Raw genomic sequence first — 24,558 nt, 5'->3', positions numbered from 1 at the left:
TTTTTGCTTGTCTTCAGCAAACTGTTTGCGGGATTTCTTGTGCATCATGTTTAGAAGAGGCTTCCCTATGGGACGACAGCCATGCAGACTAATTTGATGCAGTGTGCGGTGTATGGTCTGAGCACTGACAGGCTGACCCCCCCCCCTTTCGACCTCTGCAGCAATGCTGGCAGCACTCATACGTCTATTTCCCAAAGACAACCTCTGGATATGACGCTGAGCACGTGCACTCAACTTGTTTGGTCGACCATGGCAAGGCCTGCTCTGAGTGGAACCTGCCCTGTTAAACCACTGTTTGGTCTTGGCCACTGTGCTGCAGTTCATTTTCAGGGTCTTGGCAATCTTCTTACAGCCTAGGCGATCTTTATGAAGAGCAACAATTCTTTTTTTCAAATCCTCAGAGAGTTCTTTGCCATGAGGTGCCATGTTGAACTTGCAGTGACCAGTATGAGAGCGTGAGAGCAATAACATCAAATTTAACACACCTGCTCCCCATTCAGACCTGAGACCTTGTAACACTAACGAGTCACATGACACCGGGGAGGGAAAATGGCTAATTGGGCCCAATATGGACATTTTCACTTAGGGGTGTACTCACTTTTGTTGCCAGCGGTTTAGACATTAATGGCTGTGTGTTGAGTTATTTTGAGGGGACAGCAAATTTACACTGTTATACAAGCTGTACACTCACTACTTTACATTGTAGCAAAGTGTCATTTCTTCAGTGTTGTCACATGAAAAGATATAATAAAATATTTACACAAATGTGAGGGGTGTACTCACTTTTGTGAGATATTGTAGTATTTGGCTGCACTGTTTTATGTTCTGTGAGTCTTGGCTGGCTCTTGTTAAACCCCAGCTTATCATTTGACTTCTGTTTTCCGAATACACACTTGCCCGTTGAACTGGTACTTTAGGTCAGTTGTCTGTTAAATCTTATGCTATTGCCAGCGAGGCAAACCACCTAATACGATTGTAACACAGCAAAATCCAAACCTTCTTGTGGAGTTCCTGAGTAAATGCTGGGTACTTTTTCAATTCCACACCCTAGCTGCCCACACCTACTATTGCTGACACTATCACAGTTTATTGTTTGTAGGTGTGGTATTCACGGGCAGAGGAGCACGTATACCATCCTTTATTCTGCATTGTATTAGAAATGCATTAATATATTACATAAGTTAATGAATGTGTTGGTTATGAATAATGTGTTGATTGTGACTTAGGGAGTATGACAGAAAATACATTTTCCATACCCTTTCTCTTTTTTTTTCAGCTGTCATTTATGGATGTGCATGCATTACAGTAGCAGCCTTGTCATCACTGCTTGGTGGTGGCGTTCTACAGGTACTAGGCTGGTGACCAGTCAAGTCAAAAAGAAATACAGTGTTTCTCTGACTATGTGTTCTCTAACTATTGGCTCTCTGTTCTCTTACACAGGGCTCCTTTACAATAATGGGAGTAATCAGTGGCCCACTTCTTGGAGTTTTTATCTTAGGAATATTTACCAGTTCATGTAACACTGTGGTATGTATGTCCTCAGCAGCATCAACCCTATTTTGCCTTTAAAATGTAATCAAAGTTTTTTTCTATTATTGATTACTGCCAATGGAATGGTCACAAACCCTGTCTGTTTTCCTATTTGCTGTCTGTGTCCCATTATAGAGAGATTTACCTAGATTTCCTGTTACAGAGAAACAATGGGAAGTGAGAGTGATAGAAATGTTCTGCAGATATGACTGTTATCAGTCAAGAACATGCTGGACACATGGCTGAGCCCAGGGTCGGGGCAAGGGGTGGGCACAGGGGGGGGGCAGCTGCCCTGGGCACTGTGGTATCATGTGAGATGGGGGGGCACCACATGGAGTTGGGGGGGGGGGATTTGTGGGGCGCATTAGGGGATAGGAATTGTTCTAAGAGGGGCAATTGGGGGGTGCCAGGAAAGGTAATTTGGGGGAATTTCAGTTGGGAGGAAGTGGAGGAGGAGGACTTGTGCTAGTAGGGGGGGATTTGTGCTAGAAGAGGTGATATGGTAGAAGGGTGAGGAGATACGTGCTAGGAGGAGAAATTCTTTTGGGGGGAATTTGTGCTAAGAGGAGGGATTTGAAGTGGGGGTGGATGTGTGCTGGGGGGGGGGGTTCGGGAGTAGAGGATGTGTGCTGGGGGAATTTGGGGAGAGAGAGGATTTGAGCTGGGAGAGGTGGGGGGAATTTCAGCAGGGGGGAATTTATGCTTAGGGGGTAAGCATGTGGATTAGACTTAAATTTTGTTTTGGGGGGAGGGATTTTTGCTAACACATAATGCTCATACATCTTGGGGGAACACAGTTTGGCATGTCCACCCTGGGATCTAGATGGCCTTGTCCCGGCACTGGCTGCAGTGCCATCTTAAGAGCATTAAAGGGCCCGGGCAATGCAGTGCACTGGGGCCCTGCCTACACCTATCACCCATGAGAATAAAAATGCAACTTATCGATAAGGCGATATTTATGGGTACAGCAGTGCCAGGCTAATGACCGCTTCCAAGTTCGGCAGCTGGGTACGGTGAACACACACACACACAGACTCGACTGTCCTGTGTGCGCCTGTTCCCGTGGACGCGGACAGGCATTCCTGCAGTTGTGGGCTCCCCCCTTCATGGCCCAAGTGGCCTGACAGCAGCGCAGGGCCGACAGGTGCTTGCCACCTGCTAAGTTTGGCGGCGGGATGCACACGGGAATTGGGACTAATGCTTGGCTGGGGCTGGGCAGGCGGGGCCCCCTGGGCAACTGCCCACCCTGCCCATTCGGTAAGATGGCCCTGACTGGCTGAGCCCTTCTTGTTTTTTTGGAAAACAACAGAAACACATAAACAGGAAATAACATCATAACCCTGTGGTTTCACTGGAGAGAACAATAAATTATAGAAGCATTAAACATAATATTACCACCTAGTAGCAGAACTACTACTAATCACAGTATAATATATGAGAACGGTTGTTGCGGATGTGTCTGTATAAATGACATGCTAAGAGATAGGAAATATATCCAAAAAGAAAGGAAATCCCCTTCCAAAACAGAGACAGTGGTTACAAGGACAAATAGGACAAAATGATCTCAGCTCAGACAACAATAAAAATCTGACAGGAATTCTAACCCTTTTTTGACTAGAGATACAATTTCAAGTAGATGTAAACTCCATTGCTAATATCTGATTTAACCTACAATATACATAGTTACATACATACAATATAAAACATTAATTACATTTTTTAAAGATATTTTCAATTTCTTTAAATTTTTAGAATTTAATAAAACAATGCCTGGTGATACTGGCATGAAGATGCTTGTTCAGGCACTTATTACCTTTTTATAGGATGACAAAAATCTGTCTTTGTCTGCCAATTGTTCTACTACACTGTGAACCTGTCACATGCACTTATAGTAATTACTATAAGCAGGCGTGCCGACGCTCATTGCACAGGCATGTTTAGTTGTTGTCACTATCGGGAAGCCTGAGATAAGCGATAACTTGCAATTTCTGTTGGAGTGCATGCAAACAGGAATTGGTTGTAAAAGAGACTGCAAAAAATATCACACTGAAGAGAAGAAATTATTGACTGCAACTTGACTAAAAAACCCTCCAAAAACTAAAAATCAAACAATTTTTTATGATACGCAATACATTTCCTCCAATTAGGTTTTACATTTACCTTAAAGTTCACCTTTTTTTCCTCTAAATTCCAGCTTCCCTATGTACCAATAGACCATCAATGTAACTATGTTTCAGAAAAGAAAAAGCTTTCTCTATATTCTAGGGCAGGCTTACCTCAGCCTCCAGGGTATTCTATAGAAAATTCCTCCATTACTTCCTGGTATTGGTCCTGGTATTTGGAATAAGAAAACTGTTAGGCTGCTTTCACACTGCTCGTTTAAAAAATGCAGTAAAAATGCATATGCGTTTTTGCAGCGTTTTTACTGCTTTTTTCTGTGTTTTTGGTGCTTTTTGCACCTGTGAAAAAAGGGCATGTGACTTCAAAATGGCATCTAAAACACACCACGGGTGCATTTTTGTTGCGTTTCTCCTTCATTTCATTGGGGAGGTGTGTTTTTGGTGCGTTCTTTTTTTACCGCACCAAAAATGCAGCATGCAAGACTTTTAAAAACGCAACTGACCAGTGTGAAGAGCTCCATAAGATTTAATCTTCACGCATATTTCTTCAGCTTTTCTTAACACAAAAACTAAAGAAAAACTGATCAGTGTGAAAGCAGCCTTAGTAAACTAAAGAAGTACTTCAACAGCGGACTTCATTAGCACACACACTGCACCTATCCCCCCTTTCAGGAGATTGTTCCCATCATGCCTCTACATAGTTACATAGTTATACTGGTTGAAAAAAGTCCATCCAGTTCAAAAAACATAGAAAAGAAAAAACACACACACACAAAAACCTCCATATAAACAATCCTATACCCACAGTTGATCCATAGGAGGGCAAAAAATCCCCCCAAGAAAGCATAATCCAGTTTGCTCCAGCAGGGGGAAAAAATCCTTCCTGATTACAGGAGAGGCAATAGGATTTTCCCTGGATCAACTTTACCTATAAATGTTAGTGTTGAGTGTAGCACTGCCCTCTTAAGGACTGCCAAATTTCATATTTTTGGGTCCCCCTGAGTTACCAGCATACAAAAATTACAGTTTTTAAGTCCTTACATTCTCCTTCAGTGGCTTGCTCCAATAATCAGCCCAGGGGCATTTTGGTTGTTTTGTGTTTATTATAAATTAGGGATAAGAGAAGGGAATAGTGGGATACTCCAAATTACCTATGCACAAGTGGTTGAGGACTCCTATCTTCAGGTACAGCCAGGCTGTTTGTTCACCCTGCCACTATGGGTGAATTTAGAAATGAAGTCTCTTTTCCTAAGATGACTTTGTGGACTAGCAATTATCTTTAGAACACTCTCACTAGCATCCTCTTTCTCTTCACTGCTGACACCCGTCCACTGACTATCCTACATGTGGGGTGGCCCCCCTCAGGTCAGGCCTCTTGACACAAGTCCCTGTACTCACGATACTATGGCCCCAGGGTCTCTAGTGCCTCCCCCTCAGTCAGCTCTCCTAGATCTCTGAGTTCTGCTTCTCTTTTCTGTTCTTCTGGCCCTCAGGATGACCTCCTGCGACCACATGCCACTGCTATAGAGGAAGAGGCAGCCGCCCCTTCCCTCCGGGACTCTGATCTTCAGCCAAGGACCTTGCAACACATGTGATCCTGGCTTTTATACAGTATCCCAGAATGCACCGAGGTGACCTGCCCCCTGCCAATCACCAGGAGTGTATCAAAGCCTATGCACCCCACTGTCCAACATGCCTCCCCATTGGACCAGTGCGAAACACTTCTCTAGACATAATGAATTGCAAACTGAGCTCATTGAGCAGACCCTACAAACCGATCCTGCTCTCTGGTAGGTAGAGAACAATATAGATTTACCTACAGCCCCTCTGGTAAGCAAACAGGGCTCACAACTATACTTTCTCACTAGCACCTACATAGGAGGGTGCAACACTAGTTATATTATGTACAATTAGGAAAGAATCCAGTCCTTTTTTAAAGCAGTTTACTGAGTTTATCAGAACCAGCTCTTGAGGGAGACTATTCTAAATTTTCACAGCTCTTATCTGTGAAGAAACCTTTTCCTATTTGGAGATTAAATCTCTGTTCCTCCAGACATAAAGAGTGCCCACTTGTCCTCTGTGTTGACCTTAAAGTGAATAACTCAACACCAAGTTCACTATATGGACAACTTATGTATTTATACATGTTGATCATATCCCCCCTTAAAGGTGAAGTCCAAGCAAAACCTAACTAACGCTAAACCTGCTCTGTGCCACATTCTAAACCTAATCCTAATCTATCTAACCATGTAAAGCAAAAATCACTGTACTTACCTATTCTGCAGCCGATTCAGTCCAGGCCCAGCATCAGCTTTCAGCGACAGCTTCAGTGTGGAGGTGTGTGCAGGAGAGGCATCTGACAATGGAAGCCCCAAAGTAAGTCTACGGATGACGCCAAGGCATTTCACAGCAGTTCTTGGTCCTCTCTTGCACAGAGCTTCCGCTGCTGGAGACTGGACCGGATCAGGTGCAGAATAGATAAGTACAGTGATTTTTGCTTTACAGGGTTAGATAGATTAGGTTTAAAATGTGACACAGAGCAGGTTTAGTGTTGGGTTTTGCCTGGACTGCTACTTTAATCTCCTCTTCTCCAGAGGGAATAAACTCAGTTCCTCTAATCTTTCCTTACAGCTGAGCTCCTCCATGCCTCTTATCAGTTTGGTTGACCTTCTTTTCACTTTCTCCAGAGGTAATAAACTCAGTTCCTCTAATCTTTCCTTACAGCTGAGCTCCTCTTATCAGTTTGGTTGCCCTTCTTTTCACTTTCTCCAGAGGGAATAAACTCAGTTCCTCTAATCTTTCCTTACAGCTGAGCTCCTCTTATCAGTTTGGTTGCCCTTCTTTTCACTTTCTCCAGTTCCCCAATATCATTTTTGTAAATTGGTGTCCAAAACTGAACTGCATATTCTAGATGAGGTCTTAGTAATGTAGCAATATTTCCAGGCCTGGGGCCTGAGGTGGGTCTGACATCAGTACCGGTAACACTTCCAACACATTTAAGTTGAGAACTCAGGTGTGAGAGCTAAGACAATGACTATTCCAGCATCTTTAGTTTGTTTTGTTTTATTGTACTTAGGGGATGGGAGAAGGGAATGAGTGGGATACTCATCTGGCTCTTCTAGGCTTAACTGGGACTTTGTACAAAAAATGCTCACTAACGCTGTCTTGGTGCCAGCTGAATGCCAACCATCGCTACCTGACGCATCAAATGCTGCTTGACTGAATTAGTGCTGAAACCTCGACTTTAACTTGGATTTGTAACTCAGAAACTCCAGGACTGTAGACTTCTTGACTCCTGATACTTGGTGTAGCTCAAAAGTCACTGAACATCTCCTCCTAACCCTTCACTGGCTGAGGTAGCTCCTTATCACTCCTTGTGCTGCTGAAACTCTCAACTTTGTACACTTCACACTGTACACTGACTCTTCAGGGCCCAAACTGCAGGTACCCCCTCTAATATTTCAGGGTCCTGTGACTAAGTACCCCCTCTAATACTTCAGGGTCCTCTGACTAGGCACCACCTTTAACAGTTAGCTGATTCCTGGATCCCTAGAACCTTACTCACAACCTTTGTAGGCTTTCCTGGAACTGGACCCCTCTCTCCGCTGGTTCTCGGCACACCGGATCCCCTCTGCAGCTCAACTCCACGCTCTTTAGATTCCCGGGCCGCCACCCGGGACACCCGCTTCCTCTGATGGGAGGAGAGATAGCCGTACTCTCCCTCCTGGGACTCTGCTTCCCACCAAAGACGCTGCGTCATGCATTCCCTCAGAACTTATACCCACTCCCAGAATCCTCTCGGCAGAATCTGCCTTCTGGGGTAGATAGGGTAGAGTGTGTCTCTGATTGGGTTTCCTCCACTGTCCAATGAGAATCCTCTCATGGAGCCAGTGGGGAGACTCGCCTCTCAGCAGACACACCTGAGAGACATGACAGCCAGCTGAAATCCCTATACTTTACCTAGCACCTACCTGTGGGGTGCTAAACTAATAATTTGTACAGGGGTAAAATGATATCTTTCTATTTGGAATCTATACCTCTGTTAATACAAGAAATGACTTTGCTAGTTTTGGAAACCAGCTTGGCATTGCATGCTATCATCAAGCTTATGATCTACCAGAACACCCAGATCCTTCTTCACTATGGTTTCCCCCAGTTCTACTCCACCTAGTATGTATGATGCATGCATATTCTTAGCCCCCAAGTGCATAACTTTACATATCAACATTAAACCTTATTTGCCACATATTTGCCAAATTAAACAGTGCATTAAAGTTGACTTGCAAGTTGGAGACTTCATGTAAGGATGTTATTCCACTGCATAGCTTGATGTCATCTGCAAACACTGAAAACAATGTTAGTGAGCACTGTTCCCACTGAATACACAGCCAGTGTCTTCCTCTACTAATCAATTGTTTTGTACCATATGTTCTAGATTGTGTTGAAAGCTCTTGTGCTTCAAAACCAAATTCCAAAATAATATAAACTGGAATATATAAATCAATAACTGTGCTGCAACTTAGATAAAATCGACATGTGAGTAATAGTGAAAAATGAACCACTAGCTGCGCAAATAAATAGTGAACAAATCAAAACACAATAACATATGTGTGAATACATGAACCACATGCACTTCCCCAGGGGCGCGCAAATCGGCGATCGGGGATGGAGAGTGTCACTCTGACACAGTCCAACCCTGATCAGGGTAAAGAGCCAATGAAATTGCCTCTTTACCACGTGACCGGCTGTGTCCAATCACAGCCGGTCACAGAATGTCAACAGAGGACATGGTAACTAGCTGTCACCGTGTTCTCCTTACACACTGATCCTGTGTGAGGAGGAGATTGCAGTAACAGCTAGTTACCGATTATAGTGCACCCCAAAACACGCTAATTGACCCCCCCAATAAAGAGTACCTGTCACTAGCCCATCAAAGTACCTGTCAAAAGCCCATCAAAGTACCTGTCATCAGCCCATCAAAGTACCCGAGTACCTGCCACCAGCCCATCAGGTACTCTGATGACAGGTACTTGGGTACTCTGATAGGCTGGTGACAGGTACTCGGGTACTCTGATGGGCTGGTGACAGGTATTCAGGTACTCTGATGACAGGTACTCGGGTACTCTGATGGACTGATGACAGGTATTCGGGTACTCTGATGACAGGTACTTGGGTACTCTGACAGGTACTCGGGAACTCTGATGACAGGTACTCGGGTACTCTGATGACAGGTACTCGGGTACTTTGAGTACCTGTCACCAGAGTACCCGAGTACCTGTCACCGGAGTACCAGAGTACCCGAGTACCTGTCACCAGAGTACCCGAGTACCTGTCACCAGCCCATCAGAGTACCCGAATACCTCTCTGTATTCCATTAGAGTACCCAAGTACCTCTCTGCAGCCCATCAGAGTACCCGAGTACCTCTCTGTATTCCATCAGAGTACCCAAGTACCTGTTATCCGAGTACCTGTCACCAGTCCATCACAGTACCCGGGTACCTGTCATCAGATACCCGAGTACCTGTCTCCAGCCCTTCAGAATACCTATCTGCAGCCCAATAGAGTACCTGAGTACCTGTCTTCTGCCCATCAAAATATCGGAGTACCTGTCTCCAGCCCATCAGAGTACCCGAATACCTCTCTGCAGCCCATCATAGTACCCAAGTACCTCTCTGTAGCCCATCAGGGTACCCGAGTACCTGTCTCCAGCCCAGAGTACCCGAGTACCTGTCTCCAGCCCAAAGTACCCGAGTACCTGTCTCCAGCCCAGAGTACCCGAGTACCTGTCTCCAGCCCAGAGTGCTCGAGTACCTATCTGCAGCCTATCAGATTACCTGAGAACTTGTATCTAGCCCATCAGAATACCCAAGTACCTCTCTGAAGTTCATCAGAGTACCCGAGTACCTTTCTGAAGCCGATTAGTGTGCTTGAGTACCTGTCTGCAGCCCATCAGAGTACCTGAGTACCTACATGCAGCCCATGCCTCCTAGATTATGTGTTGGGGTGTTTGCTTTCCAAAATGGGGTCATTTTGTGGGGGTTTCCAATTGTCCTGGTACTCCAGGGCCTTCAAAAGTGTGATAGGTTGTAATGAAATTATATGTGTAATTTATGCTCCTAGAACACCTGATGGTGCTCCTTGCATGTTGGGCCTCTGTATGTGGCCAGGCTGTGACAAAGTCTCACATATGTGGTATCACCATACTCAGGAGGAGTAGTAAAATGTATTTTGGGGTGTCATTTTTGCTATGTACATGCTATGTGTTAGAAATATCTTATAAATTGACAACTTTGTGTAAAAAAAAAAAAAAAAAAAGTTTTCATTTTCTTTCCACATATTCCAAAAACCTCTGGAAAAAAATGACACGTTCAAAAGACTCATTACGCCTCATAGAATATACGTTGGGGTGTTTGCTTTCCAAAATGGGGTCATTTTGTGGGTAATTCCATTGTCCTGGTGTTCCAGGGCCTTCAAAAGTGTGATAGGTCGTTAAGAAATAATATGTGTAATTTACTGTATGCTCCTAGAATACCTGACGATGCTCCTTGAATATTGGGCCTCTGTATGTGGTCAAGCTGTGTAAAAGTCTCACACATGTGGTATCACCATACTCAGGAGGAGTAGCAGAATGTATTTTGGGGTGTAATTGCAAGTATGCATATACTGTGTGTTGTTATTATGACAATTTTGTGTAAAAAAAAAAAAAAAAAAAAAACGTATTTCTTTATATTCCCAAGAATTGTGGGGAAAAATTACCACTTCAAAAAACTCACCATGCTTCTTAGTAAATACCCTGGAATATCTACTTTCCAAAAAGGGGTCATTTGGGGGGGGGGGGTATTTGTACTGTCCTGATATTTCAGGGCCTCAAGAAATTAGATAGGCCATCGGTACATCATGTGTGATTAGGTGTGATCAACTTTCAATGATTCGCACCATAGCTTGTAGACTCTTTAACTTTCACACAGACTAAATAATAACCACTAATTTGGGTTATTTTTACCAAAGATATGTAGTAGTATAAATTGTGGCCCAAATTTATGAAAAAAAAATTACTTATTTGCAAAATTCTATAATAAAAACTAAAATTTTCGCTCTTTTTTCACTTAAAAAATAAAAAACCCAGTGGTGATTAAATACTACCAAAAGAAAGCTCTAAGTATTTATTCAAAGTGTGAGAGTGCTGAAAGCTGAAAATTGGTCTGGGCAGGAAGGGGGTATAACTGCTCTGTATGGAAGTGGTTAAAAGCACATCAATACATAGATGCAATAAAAGCGGGGATTGGGGGGCTCACTCTGGTCCCGACGCCACGGCACAATTGTCATAAGACGCTGGAACACAGGAGACCCCTCCGCTCACCCGACCAATCCTCCAGTACGTCGTGTGGCCAAGCCACTGACGCATTTCGTCACTTCCTGACTTTGTCAAAGGGGGTGGCCACACACTCTGACCGCCGGACTTATCACTATTCACAGCACCAATGAGAAACTGACCACACCTGAGCTCATTAACAATTGACACCACAGGTCTATTACACTGATCGGCACCCATATTCAACAGTGCCATTAACCCTGCTAATGCCAAGTATTAGTGCACATACCGAACAACTGCATGCTCTGATCGGCTCATTTGTTCAACTGTGCCGTTAACCCTCCTAATGCCAAGTGTCAGTTATACTCAACAGGCAGCTGGCTAATGGTCTCCTGCAGCCCTCTAGAGAATTCGAATCTAGAAGGCACGATGGCTGACCGCGGTATACAGTGGGTACGGAAAGTATTCAGACCCCCTTAAATTTTTCACTCTTTGTTATATTGCAGCCATTTGCTAAAATCATTTAAGTTCATTCTTCTTCCTCATGAATGTACACATAGCACCCCATACTGACAGAAAAACACAGAATTGTTGACATTGTTGCAGATTTATTAAAAAAGAAAAACTGAAATATCACATGGTCCTAAGTATTCAGACCCTTTGCTCAGTATTTAGTAGAAGCCCCCTTTTGATCTAATACAGCCAGGAGTCTTTTTGGGAAAGATGCAACAAGTCTTTCACACCTGGATTTGGGGATCCTCTGCCATTCCTCCTTGCAGATCCTCTCCAGTTCTGTCAGGTTGGATGGTAAACGTTGGTGGACAGCCATTTTTAGGTCTCTCCAGAGATGCTCAATTGGGATTAAGTCAGGGCTCTGGCTGGGCCATTCAAGAACAGTCACGGAGTTGTTGTGAAGCCACTCCTTCGTTATTTTAGCTGTGTGCTTAGGGTCATTGTCTTGTTGGAATGTAAACCTTCGGCCCAGTCTGAGGTCCAGAGCACTCTGGAGAAGGTTTTTGTCCAGGATATTCCTGTACTTGGCCGCATTCATCTTTCCCTCGATTGCAACCAGTCGTCCTGTCCCTGCAGCTGAAAAAAACCCCCACAGCATGATGCTGCCACCACCATGCTTCACTGTTGGGACTGTATTGGACAGGTGATGAGCAGTGCCTGGTTTTCTCCACACATACCGCTTAGAATTAATTTTTTAGCAAACTCCATGCGGGCTTTTATGTGTCTTACACTGAGGAGAGGCTTCCGTCGGGCCACTCTGCCATAAAGCCCCGACTGGTGGAGGGCTGCAGTGATGGTTGGCTTTCTACAACTTTCTCCCATCTCCTGACTGCATCTCTGGAGCTCAGCCACAGTGATCTTTGGGTTCTTCTTTACCTCTCTCACCAAGGCTCTTCTCCCCCGATAGCTCAGTTTGGCTGGACGGCCAGCTCTAGGAAGGGTTCTGGTCGTCCCAAACGTCTTCCATTTGAGGATTATGGAGGCCACTGTGCTCTTAGGAACCTTAAGTGCAGCAGAAATCTTTTTGTAACCTTGGCCAGATCTGTGCCTTGCCACAATTCTGTCTCTGAGCTCTTCAGGCAGTTCCTTTGACCTCATGATTCTCATTTGCTCTGACATGCATTGTGATCTGGAAGGTCTTATATAGACAGGTGTGTGGCTTTCCTAATCAAGTCCAATCAGTATAATCAAACACAGCTGGACTCAAATGAAGGTGTAGAACCATCTCAAGGATGATCAGAAGAAATGGAAAGTACCTGAGTTAAATATATGAGTGTCACAGCAAAGGGTCTGAATACTTAGGACCATGTGATATTTCAGTTTTTCTTTTTTAATAAATCTGCAACAATGTCAACAATTCTGTGTTTTTCTGTCAGTATGGGGTGCTATGTGTACATTCATGAGGAAGAAGAATGAACTTAAATGATTTTAGCAAATGGCTGCAATATAACAAAGAGTGCTAAATTTAAGGGGGTCTGAATACTTTCCGTACCCACTGTATGTTTAACCTTCCTAATACCGCATGTCAATTAAACCAAACAGTTGGCTCGATACTAATGTCCTATTTAGCCATTTCGATAATCCAAAAATCACGCTAGCTGCCTGCGGTGTATACAAAAGGATACATTAGCCGTATGTACGCTTAACCCTTATTTACCTCCAGCTTGACCCGCACATCAAACAAATGGCCAATCCGTCTATTTAATTGACCTTACCAGCCAATCAAATCAAATGGGAGGGTGTTTGACCCTTAAAGAGGTTGTAAACCTCTGAATTTTTTTTTGAAAAAAAAACACCTGAAAGACAAACACATAATGAGCTAGTATGCATCGCATACTAGCTCGTTATGAAATACTTACCTTAAAACGAAGCCCCGATGTGCCGACCACTCACCTCTCTCATGGGCAACATGTTCTGTCGCCCTTCATCTGGGTTTGCGGCACCCGGCCATCTGATTGGCTGGAGCCGCGATTACGTCACTCCCGCGCATGCGTGTGGGAGCCGACGATCACGGCACGGGGCTCTGAAGGAACGGCACCAGAGCGCATGCGCCAGAGATGTCACTGGCTGCATTTAAGGTAAATATCTCCTAAATGTTACATGTTTAGGAGATATTTACAGTACCTATAGGTAAGCCTTATCATAGGCTTACCTATAGGTACAACTTGCAGAGGAGGGTATACTTCCTCATTAAACATAAGCAGTTAGGTGTAATGAGCTCAGGGAAGGTGTACATAGACTGTTTCAAAATAAAAGAAATATACATCCAAAGAGGGGCTCATAAATGAGATGTAATACATAATGCTACATGTTAATAAATGACATTAAAATTAAATTTAAAAACAAGGCGGTATAATAACTCCAGCACTGATGACACAGCACAAACATGCTGTGTCACTAAAAAGTGTATAAAATATATGTCCATATCCTTAAAATATGTCCATATACTACAGAAGTACTACAAAAAAAATGGAATAAAAATACATGTAAAATAAAACAAATAAAATCCGGGGAAAAGAATCACACCCTATCCCACAGAAATTGATCTGATTGCTATTAATAATCACTAATAAAGCAATTCAGATCAAGTTAAATGTTCTAGACACAGTAAAAATATCTAGGGATGCTCCCGTCTTCTTAGTAACAGCTGATGTGTCATCACTGTATATTATTATACAGCATGATGACGCATTACTTGCCCTAAATTGGGCTTTGAGTAGAAGGGATGATATCCCCCACTCCAATAAAGTATTTCTGCGCAGGGCTATGGATTTCTGCCTTGCGCATAATTACTTTTGGTACCAAGGTGAATTTTTTAGCCAAATAAAAGGTGTTGCAATGGGAGCAAAGTTTGCTCCCAATCAAGCAAACTTGTTTATGGCAGAGTGGGAGGATAAGTTCGTCTATGAAACACATAAACCTGAATTACTGTACTATAAAAGGTTCATAGACGATATAGTCTTTATATGGCAAGGGTCTAAAACAAGTCTGGACAAATTTAAGACCAAGTTAAATAATAATACTTGTGACATCAAATTGGATTTTAGGTGTCATGAAAATAGCATCCAATTTTTAGATGTAACCATTTTTAGGTCTAGTGATGGTTTTCAACTAGGGTATATTTTAAGCCCACCGACAAAAATAGTTATTTATCTATTAACAGTGGACATCACCTGGTGTGGCTGAAGAATATACCCAGAGGGCAATTAATGTGAGTTAGAAGAAATTGTACTTTCGAAAGGGACTATTTGGAACAAGTCCCAAGTTCTAAAGGGTTACAAGGAGCAGGTCATAGAAGGTGAGATACAGAAGATTCTCAATTCCAAGAAGTCATTGCTTGGAAAATAGGACAAAAATGGGAGATGATATACATCAATTTTCGTTCTTATTGGACTTCCATAGTCAGTACTAGGGCTGCACGATATTGAAAAAAAATCACATTGCGATATTTTTTTCCCCAACCATATATATTGCGATATTTTTTGCGGCGGATCCTCTTCGTCGTGCATTTTTAGTAGTGATGAATGTTGTGAATGTTGGCTGTGACTGAGCGGTGAGCGCCGTGAGCAGCGGCACAGCAAACCAATCACGTGTGCAGGCACGTGGAACGTGCAGCCTTCTGACCATACAGGTTTAATGTTAATGTAGGACATTACTGCAGCCTTCTGATTGTACTATACAGGGTTAATGTAGGGAAGTAGTGCAGCCTTCTGATTGTACCATACAGGGTTAATGTTACTGTAGGGAAGTAGTACAGCCTTCTGATTGTACCATACAGGCCAGGGTTAATGTTAATGTAGGGAACTGGGAACTATCACAGCAGGTTAAGAAGACAGTGTGGTGGAAGGCAGAGAAGTCGGGACTCACAGTGAGTAGAAGAACACAGCCTGACATCCGTCCCCTGACATGTTCAGTCTGCCCTGGAGCTAGTTCTCCTGACTGAGCGGTGAGCGCTGTGAGCAGAGGCACAGCGAACCAATCACGTCGTGAGCAGCGGCACAGCGAACCAATCATGTGTGCAGGCACGCATAATTGGTTCGCTGTGCCGCTGCTCACGGCGCGCTGCTCACCGCTCAGTCAGGAGAACTAGCTGCAGGGCAGACTTCTACTCACTGTGAGTCCCGACTTCTCTGCCTTCCACACTGTCTTCCATTGCATGTTCCGGCGATGTGACTATCGCCCACGCTCACCGCATGATGTCGATGGGAAAATCGAATATCGTTCAGCCCTAGTCAGTACAAGGAGGTAGAGAGTATCTTCCAAAAACACTGGCACATATTAAGGATGGACAAGGTTTTGGGACCTGTCCTGCCCCAGGTTCCATCTTTATTTACAGAAGGGCACCCAGCTTTGGCCAACATGTGGTGAGAAAGATACTAGACCCCTCTACAGCCTAATTTTTTTCGGACAGAAAGGGTTTTAAGGCCTGTGGTTAATGTAAAGCGTGCCATCATGCGGTCAATAATATAAGAAATAGATCTTCGTTTTCCTCTTCCCGCGATGATAACATTATTAATATCAAACAGTTCATCACATGTGATACCACACATGTAGTGTATGCCCTTTCTTGTCCATGTAATCTTATGTACATAGGATGGACCAAAAGGACTTTAAAAGTAAGAGTTGGTGAACACGCTCAGATTATAAAAAATGGCTTTAAATACCACAGCGTTTCAGAACATTTTAGAACAGCACACCAAAGGGCAGGGGAGGACTGGCAAGGGAGGCAGGGTGGCAAATGCCCTGCAGGCCACTCTGAAAAAGTGGTAAAAACTAGTAAAAAGGCCGCACTCAGGGCTGGATTAATGTAGAGGCCAGACACTGTATACAGCTGTCAGTCCAAAACCAGGTGGGCATGGATGGTGAGCTGATTCCATGGTTCAATAGGCCACTTGACTGGACTTGCCCCCCAGGCCTAAGGCTGCCAGCCCTCCCCTGCCAAAGGGACCCGAGTGGTCTTCAATTTTGGGGTGTTGAAAGGGTCCCCCCAAATTGGAGAGGATCAAATAGGGTTAGGGACATTTCAAAATGTGAAACCAAGTGAATTTACTTGTTAAAAACTTTAGAACTAGCAGGTATGAACATCGAACTTGATCTGAATTGCTTTATTAGCGATTATTAATACCAATCAGATCAATTTCTGTGGGATAGGGTGTGATTTTTTTTCCAGATTTTATTTGTTTTATTTTACATGTATTTTTATTCCATTTTTTATGTGGTACTTCTGTAGTATATGGACATATTTTTAGGATATGGACATATATTTTATACACTTTTTAGTGACAGCATGTTTGTGCTGTGTCATCAGCGCTGGAGTTATTATACCGCCTTGTTTTTAATTCCAAATTTAATTTTAATGTAATTTATTAACATGTAGCATTATGTATTACATCTCATTTATGAGCTCCTCTTTGGATGTATATTTATTTTATTTTGAAACAGTCTGTACACCTTCCCTGAGCTCATTACACCTAACTGCTTATGTTTAAGGGTGAAACACCCTCCCGTATGCTTTGATTGGCTGGTAAGGTCAATTAAATAGATGGATTCGCCATTTGTTTGATGTGCGGGTCAAGGTAAATAAGGGTTAAGCGTACATACGGCTAATGTATCCTTTTGTATACACCGTGGGCCGCTAGCGTGCTTTTTGGATTATCTAAATGGCTAAATAGGACATTAGTATCGGGCCAACTGTTTGGTTTTGTTGGCATTAGGAAGGTTAAACATACACACGGTTAAACTATTGCTTTATATATACAGCGGTCAGTCAGCAAGCCTTCTAGATTCAAATTCTCTAGAGGGATATGCAGGAGACCATTATCCAGCTGCCTGTTGAGTATAACTGACACTTGGCATTAGGAGGGTTAATGGCACATGTTCTGTCTCAGCATCGATTGTACCTGTGACCTTCTTGTAGACTCCCAGTCTGTAAGTGTGTGCAGCAGGTTGAATGATGGCTTTAACAGATAGTTTACTCAATGAATAAAGACTCCAGAGGTGTTCTCCAATGCTTCTTTATGCTTCAAGTTAGCAAAGGCATAAACATAGAGGCTTTTCCATAGGTAAATTTCCAATGAAGTTATACAGCTTCCACACTCTGCAGTCTCCTCATAACAACTAAACAAAATGGGAGTTACAGCAGGAAAATGGAGGATGGGAGAAACCATCTAGCCAGAAACAGCAGGGGTGCAAGGAAGATACCAATAACATAGCATAACATAACATGTAATAACAACTGCTAGACAGTTAAAGCTGCGAGGCAGCACACTCCCCGCCTGGTATCGTGAGATACCACTACACAATTATTTTCCATAAACATACAATTAACATTGCATACAGTAGAATGCTATGTAGCCCTCTCCTCTAAGCTAACTATGCTAGAGGTCTAAGTGACTCCTACACATAACACTGAATCAGAATTTTTGGAAGCAGGCATAATTAGGACTGTCTCAGTGACTGGTCTCAGGAAGGTTTTTGGGCTCCCGTCCTTTACAATCCTGACTTCCACACTTCGGACCTTTCCATCATCACTAGCAATGGCCTGTGTAATAACTCCAACTGGCCACTGGATCCGATTGGTTTGCTTGTCTTTTAGAAGAACCAGGTCCCCTTCCTTTAAGTTAGGCTTCTGGGTTTGCCACTTTTTACGTCCTTGAAGAAGTGTGAGGTATTCCCTCCTCCATCTGTCCCAGAAACAATCTGCAAGGTATTGAGCATATCTCCATTGACGTTTATATATGTCCTTTTCCTCAAAGATGCTCTTTGGCGCTGGGATCTGTCCAATTTTCTGGCTCAATAATGCAGCTGGAGTTAAAACAGTTGGACATTCTGGGTCTGTGGATACAGCTGTCAGCGGTCTTGAGTTGATTATTGCTGCGACCTCAGCAAGGAATGTAGTAAGTACTTCATGAGTAAGACGTGAAGAACTCACATCAAGCAACATAGAATCCAGTATGCGCCTTGCCATCTCAATCATACGTTTCCATGCTCCGCCCATGTGTGAAGCATGTGGTGGGTTGAATTTCCACTGGTTTGCAGTGGCGGAGAAGGTGGTCCTTGGAGGTGGCTCTGTCTGAGAAGCTCGCTCCCGCAGGGGTTTGTTAATGCTCTGGGACGCTCTCTCGCTATAATTGAACTGGTTGGTCAGTTTTCTCTCCTTCTTGTTCCTGGATGGTATTTCCTCACCTTCTGTCCATTCTTCACTAGCCTGAGCGTCAGACTTCCCATCTGTATCTTTGTCTCCCGGCTCTGTGGAGTCGTTGGTCTGAGTCTCTTCAATGACTCCCAACTTCGCCCCCTGTCGCCGCGCTTCATCAGAGTCTTTGTGTAACATGTTTCCATCCAGGGAGAAGTGTACGGCCAGCTGGACCACGATGTTAATGGGTTTTTAGGCCCGTTCCTTAAAACTGTACCTCACAATGTTCTGGGGGGCATGAGGGTTGTTTGCAGTCAGGATACGAGTGAATTCCTCCTTAAGTTCAGCGTCGCTGAGTTCCAGCTGGTCCGGAGGCTTAACCAGAGTCTTGGCCTGCATCCATTCATCAGCTCCATCCCCCATATCTGTGGAGTCATCTTCATCCTCCAAATTTCTTCTTGAGCAGATGTTGGAACTCAATGCTACAACTTCAGGCCGGATTTCCGGATCAGTATCTGGATCCTCCAGGTGGAAATCGATAACTTCTTCTGAGTTTGTAGAAGACTGGTCCATTAAAAACTTGGGTCTGTTGGAATTGTCCTTGAAGAACTCTTCATCCAAAATCTTGATGAACTCCTTGTCTTCGACTGAAGAGGCAATCTTGTTGTCATCACAAGTAGTCTGGTACATTGAATCACCAAAGTCCTTTTGAGAAGTGAGCTTGCAGTTAATGCTTTGGAGTGCTTGATATGGAACTTCGTTCTTAAAATCAAGTCTTTCCTTCACATAATAGTGCGATGGACATTTCATCAATTGACAGGTAACATTAGTTTTGTAGGAAGCTACATCCAAGAGCTTGTGAGATTGGTCTAAACAGACTTCTCCTATTATCACCCATCCAAGATCAAGTTTCTGGGCCTGAGGAGCATCATCTGGACCGTTACATAACTCTCTTATTTTATGAACTCTAGGAATGTCTCTCCCTAGTAGAATCAAAATCTTAACATCCTTGTTAAGTGGTTTAATGTAGTTAGCAATGTGACTCAAATGAGGGTGATGACGTGCAATCTCTGGTGTGGGGATTTCTTCTCTGTTGTTCGGTATCTGATCACATTCGATTAGAGTTGGAAGAGGAAACTCTGTGTCCTCATATTCTGATGCAACTACGAAGCCATGGGCTCTTCTTCCAGAAGTATTGACCTTTCCTGCACATGTCTGCAAGGTATAGGACCAGGTCTCTCCTTGAATGTTGAATAGGTCAAAGAATTCTGTACTGGCCAATGAGCGATTGCTCTGATCATCGAGTATGGCATACATTTTTATGGAATTTTGTGGACATCCTTCAGGAAAAACTCTTACAAGACATATCTTGCTACAAAGCCCTTCTCCACATACCTCTGTACACCTTGTGGTTACGGGGTTGGCATATTGCTCAGTTCTCTCCCCACCATCATCTGATGTAGTATTGGGGTTGCTGCCGGGTGAAGGTTTCCTTTTGAACAGGTCTGAATGAAGAGCATCCACATGTTTGTCACTGTTGCAGAGAGAACATCTGATGGCGATCTTACAGTCTCCTGCTAAATGATCGGAGGATGCACAACACTTAAAACAGATATTATGCTCTTTGAGAAATGACTTGCGTTCTTCAATAGGCTTGTCCTTAAATGCACGACATTTGGAGAGAGAGTGTGGCGCATTATGAATAGGACACTGTTGATTAAGATTGCTTGCTTTGATGTCTGTAACTAAGACGTTGGATGCTATCGCGGTCTTCCCCACGGCAATAGGATGCCTTAAATCCTTGAATTTACTGTTGGTGGCAATACCCCTTGAAGTACTTAAAGGAATGGTGGTTGTATCTGGATAGAAGAAGCTTGGGTCATTCTTGGATCTTGCAACCTTCCGTACGAACTCTAACTCTCTAAGCTTATGATTGTCCTTAACAGAGATTTTAGGAAAGTGGTTTAGTCTCTGGAATAAGGCAGATTCAATGACTTCGGGGCTCCCATAGTCTTGTTCTAGACGTTCCCAGGCAGCATCAAGGCCTGCTTTAAAGTTATAAATGTAGACAGATTTAAGTCTCTTGACTTGTCCTGAAGATTGAAGCCCCAACCACTTTATTAGTAAGTCAAGTTCTGCTTGAGGATCAATGTCCAAGTTCTTGGTTACCGCCTTAAATGTAGATCTCCAACTCCTGTAGTTCTCTGGGCGGTCATCAAATCTAGACAGTCCAGTTGTAATCAACTCTCGTCGAATCATATACTTGCTGAACTCTGCAATGTCAGTGCTTTCAGTTTTTATAGCCACAGGGTCTACTGATGGTGCGCCGTCTTGGACCATGGTTGGTATCTGATGTTGGCTGGTAGGTAGAGAGAAAGGTGTTGCAGATGGGTTTAATTAAGGTAAGGGTCTGTCGACTGAAGGTCTCTGAGCATTTGAAGTCAAAGAGAGCTGTATCAAAGGGGGTATAGAGTTCATTCTGTAGTCTTCTGCTGTGCCCTTGTAATCTCTATGCACATAGGGTTGTGGTGGCACATGAGCTGCGTAGGTAGATTCACTTGATTTTGTGACGTGCAGTAGTTGTGGAGGGTCTCTGTTAGTAGGTGCATCTAGTTGACCAGCTTGCTTTGGCGACACATTGCCTTCTGATCCACTTGCTGGATGATTATGAGAAGAATCTCCAACTGTAGGTGGGACTGTATTGTCGTGGTTCTGAGTTAGGACAAACTGTAGGGTCCTTTCAACAGGGTCTTGACAAGCAGCTAAGCTGGTACAAGCTGCTCCTTCTTCTTCCAATAGGGCTTGTTCCAAGACAAATAACTCTGCTAAAGCTACTTCCTTTTCTCTATTCTTCTGAAGAATTTCTAGCTGAGCCTTGAAGGCTGCTTCTTTTTCAGAGCAGGCGGCTTGAACCTGGGCTACTGCAACCTTTTGGCGAGCTTTGAGTATTTGGTCACTCAGTATTGACCTTATAGAGCAGGACCGCAAAGACTTAGAAGAAGATTTATGATATGAGCGGGCAGACCTAGAAGATTTTCCTGAGTGTCTGGAAGAAGCAGAGTTACAGGATGTAGTCTCATGTAGCTGTGCCAATCTACCTTCTATCTGTGCCTTTGCTTCAAGATATGTACTATGCCTCTGCTGGTCATTAGAAGTAAAGTCCTTTAATTCCAATGCAGCTTCCTCTATGTTGGAATGTGCCAATAGGGAATAGTACTTTTCAGAAAGTCTTTTATAATTCTCAAATGCCTTCTTAACCCTTGAGAGAGCAGTGTTCAATTGCTCAGAATTGTTGCTAGTTTCATTAGTGGCTGTTATACAACTTAAAGTCTTTTCCCATAATGCAGTCAGGTTACTAGATGTTTCTTCCTTACTTGCTTCATAAACCTCCCTTGCCTTCAAGGATGGATGAGGGGCTCTGACAGGACGAGCAGAATGAAGTAAGGAGTCTGCTTTATCTTGACTAAATGCAGGTAACTCTGTGAGATCTCTGTCAGACATAATAAGTACTGTATTTCTGGTGTCTTGTTAGAAATCTGCCAGAGCTCAGCTCTGTAAGTAGTGACTTCTGTTATTAAGCAGGCTGGCTGAGGTGCTGGGTATTTGATACAATAGCTAGCTATTGCTGGAACTAGTTCAGGATCACCTCAAAAGGCTGTAACAGTAATGAAGCATTCAGTAGGTGGCTGGTTTCATATGCAGAGTAATGCTTCTGGTGACTCACAGACAAGTGTGGTACTCACTGTTCTGAAGCTGCAGAGTCTTGGAAATTTACTTTCTGAAGCTGCAGAGATACCTGTGTGATGAAACAACTGGAAATTTACTTCAAGTACTTCTTGGAAATGTACTTTCTGAAGCTGCAGAGATACCTGTGTGATGAAACCATTGAAAATTTACTTCAAGTACTTCTTGGAAATGTACTTTCTGAAGCTGCAGAGATACCTGTGATGGATTCTTCATGGAAATGTACTCTCTGAAGCTGTGTATTCCTGAAAATTTACTGTTCTGTCTCAGCATCGATTGTACCTGTGACCTCCTTGTAGACTAATGCTTCTTTATGCTTCAAGTTAGCAAAGGCATAAACATAGAGACTTTTCCATAGGTAAATTTTCAATGAAGTTACACAGCTTCCACACTCTGCAGTCTCCTCATAACAACTAAACAAAATGGGAGTTACAGCAGGAAAATGGAGGATGGGAGAAACCATCTAGCCAGAAACAGCAGGGGTGCAAGGAAGATACCAATAACATAGCATAACATAACATGTAATAACAACTGCTAGACAGTTAAAGCTGCGAAGCAGCACAGCACAGTTGAACAAATGAGCCGATCAGAGCATGCAGTTGCTCGGTATGTGCAATAATACTTGACATTAGGAGGGTTAATGGCACTGTTGAATATGGATGCCGATCAGTGAAATAGACCTGCGGTGTCAAGTGTTAATGAGCTCAGGTGGGGTCAGTTTCTCATTGGTGCTGTGACTAGTGATAAGTCCGGCGGTCAGAGCATGTGGCCACCCCCTTTGACAAAGTCAGGAAGTGACGAAATGCGTGGCCACATGGCGTACCGGAGGATCGGTCAGGTGAGCGGAGGAGTCTCCTGTGTTCCAGCGTCTTATGACAATTGTGCCGCGGCGTGAGAGTGAGCACCCCAATCCCCGCTTTTATTGCATATATGTATTGATGTGCTTTTAAGGATTGTATATATGTACGTGCATTTTTTTGGATGATTGAGTAGATTAAAGGTCTTAGACGTCATTGCACTAGTGGGGCTCTTTTTTTCTTACAAAATTTGAGCGTAAGGAAGGCAGCCCAGTCACCGGGGACCTAATATCCGCTACATCCTGTGTGCCAAAGTGGAACATCCTAGCGCATTACCTGGTCCATGAGAGTGGAGGGCAATAAGTGGGGGTGAGTGGCTTTGCTGAGGGGAGTGGAGCACAGAGGTGGAGGACTTTCTGGGTGTTTCCTCATTTCAATCAGCCACTGGAATCTCACCTGATCATCAGCTATCACTATTCTTTTTAGACTGTCTGTGAACTAATTGGAGATTGCTTATTATGATCTCCACGGTGGAGTTGGACTTTCTTACATATCAATATTTCTTCACATTTAATGGCTTATATGGTTCATGTATTCACACATATGTTATTGTGTTTTGTTTTGTTCACTATTTATTTGCGCAGCTAGTGGTTCATTTTTCACTATTACTCATACGTTCTAGATTGTTCACTTGGCAAAGTGTGCAGGAGCTGAGCAATCACATAACAGCCTACGTGGAGCACAGCTGTAGTATTGAAAACAGAAGAAGGGTGTCACTGGAAGTTTGTAAAGCTCACCATACACTATAAATTGTGATTGCACAATCTCCTTTAGATCTACCCTCAACTATGTAATGAAAGGACCCGCCTGACTGGATACAGAGTGATTGGATAGATAGGTGTGTCCTGCCATTAGATTGTACAGAAATTGTACAATCAGATTGTATAGTGTATGGCAACCTTTATAGACCTAAAATGAACTAGTTGCGCTCTCGGTGACATTAATTGTTAACCTCAAATGAGGAAGCAAACACGCATTTTTTCGAGTGAAAAAATAGCAACAAACGCGCGGATACATTTGTGCAAACCCCAAAGCGGCAAAATCCCCCATGAGCTACTTTGCTGCGTTTGTCGCACGTAGGGCAGTCATTTGAAATTAATTGGCTGCCTTCTGCATGTTGCAGGAAAAATGCACCAACAAATGTGCACTCCCGCTACCCTAGGTGTGAATGGGGCCTGAAAGAGAAACAGGTGTGTTTACACCCTCCCCCTTCCTGAGCTGGATGTGAATTACAAGCATATTGACAGCTTAATGTCTTCACCCCATGTACTTGTATAAAGCTGGCAATATGCTATGCAATCGGTTTGTACAATCTCTGTACAATCTGCTTTAACCGCTTGCCGACCG

At 43.5% G+C, this 24,558-nt stretch overlaps 1 protein-coding gene across 1 annotated transcript in view; it reads left to right on the top strand.

The window, feature by feature from the left end:
* The window catches only part of SLC5A5 (solute carrier family 5 member 5), a 127,235-nt gene that overhangs the window by 82,707 nt on the left and 19,970 nt on the right, over positions 1 to 24,558 (top strand). Inside the window, exons 11-12 of the mRNA XM_082257497.1 lie at positions 1,277 to 1,347; positions 1,441 to 1,527. Of these exons, the coding sequence (XP_082113623.1) occupies positions 1,277 to 1,347; positions 1,441 to 1,527 (158 nt within the window). The remainder of the gene's footprint in view (positions 1 to 1,276; positions 1,348 to 1,440; positions 1,528 to 24,558) is intronic.

Source organism: Pelophylax lessonae, assembly GCF_965119305.1.
Source record: "Pelophylax lessonae genome assembly, chromosome: 1".
Classification (NCBI taxonomy): Eukaryota; Metazoa; Chordata; class Amphibia; order Anura; family Ranidae; genus Pelophylax; species Pelophylax lessonae.
This window is presented reverse-complemented; position numbering and strand designations above follow the sequence as displayed.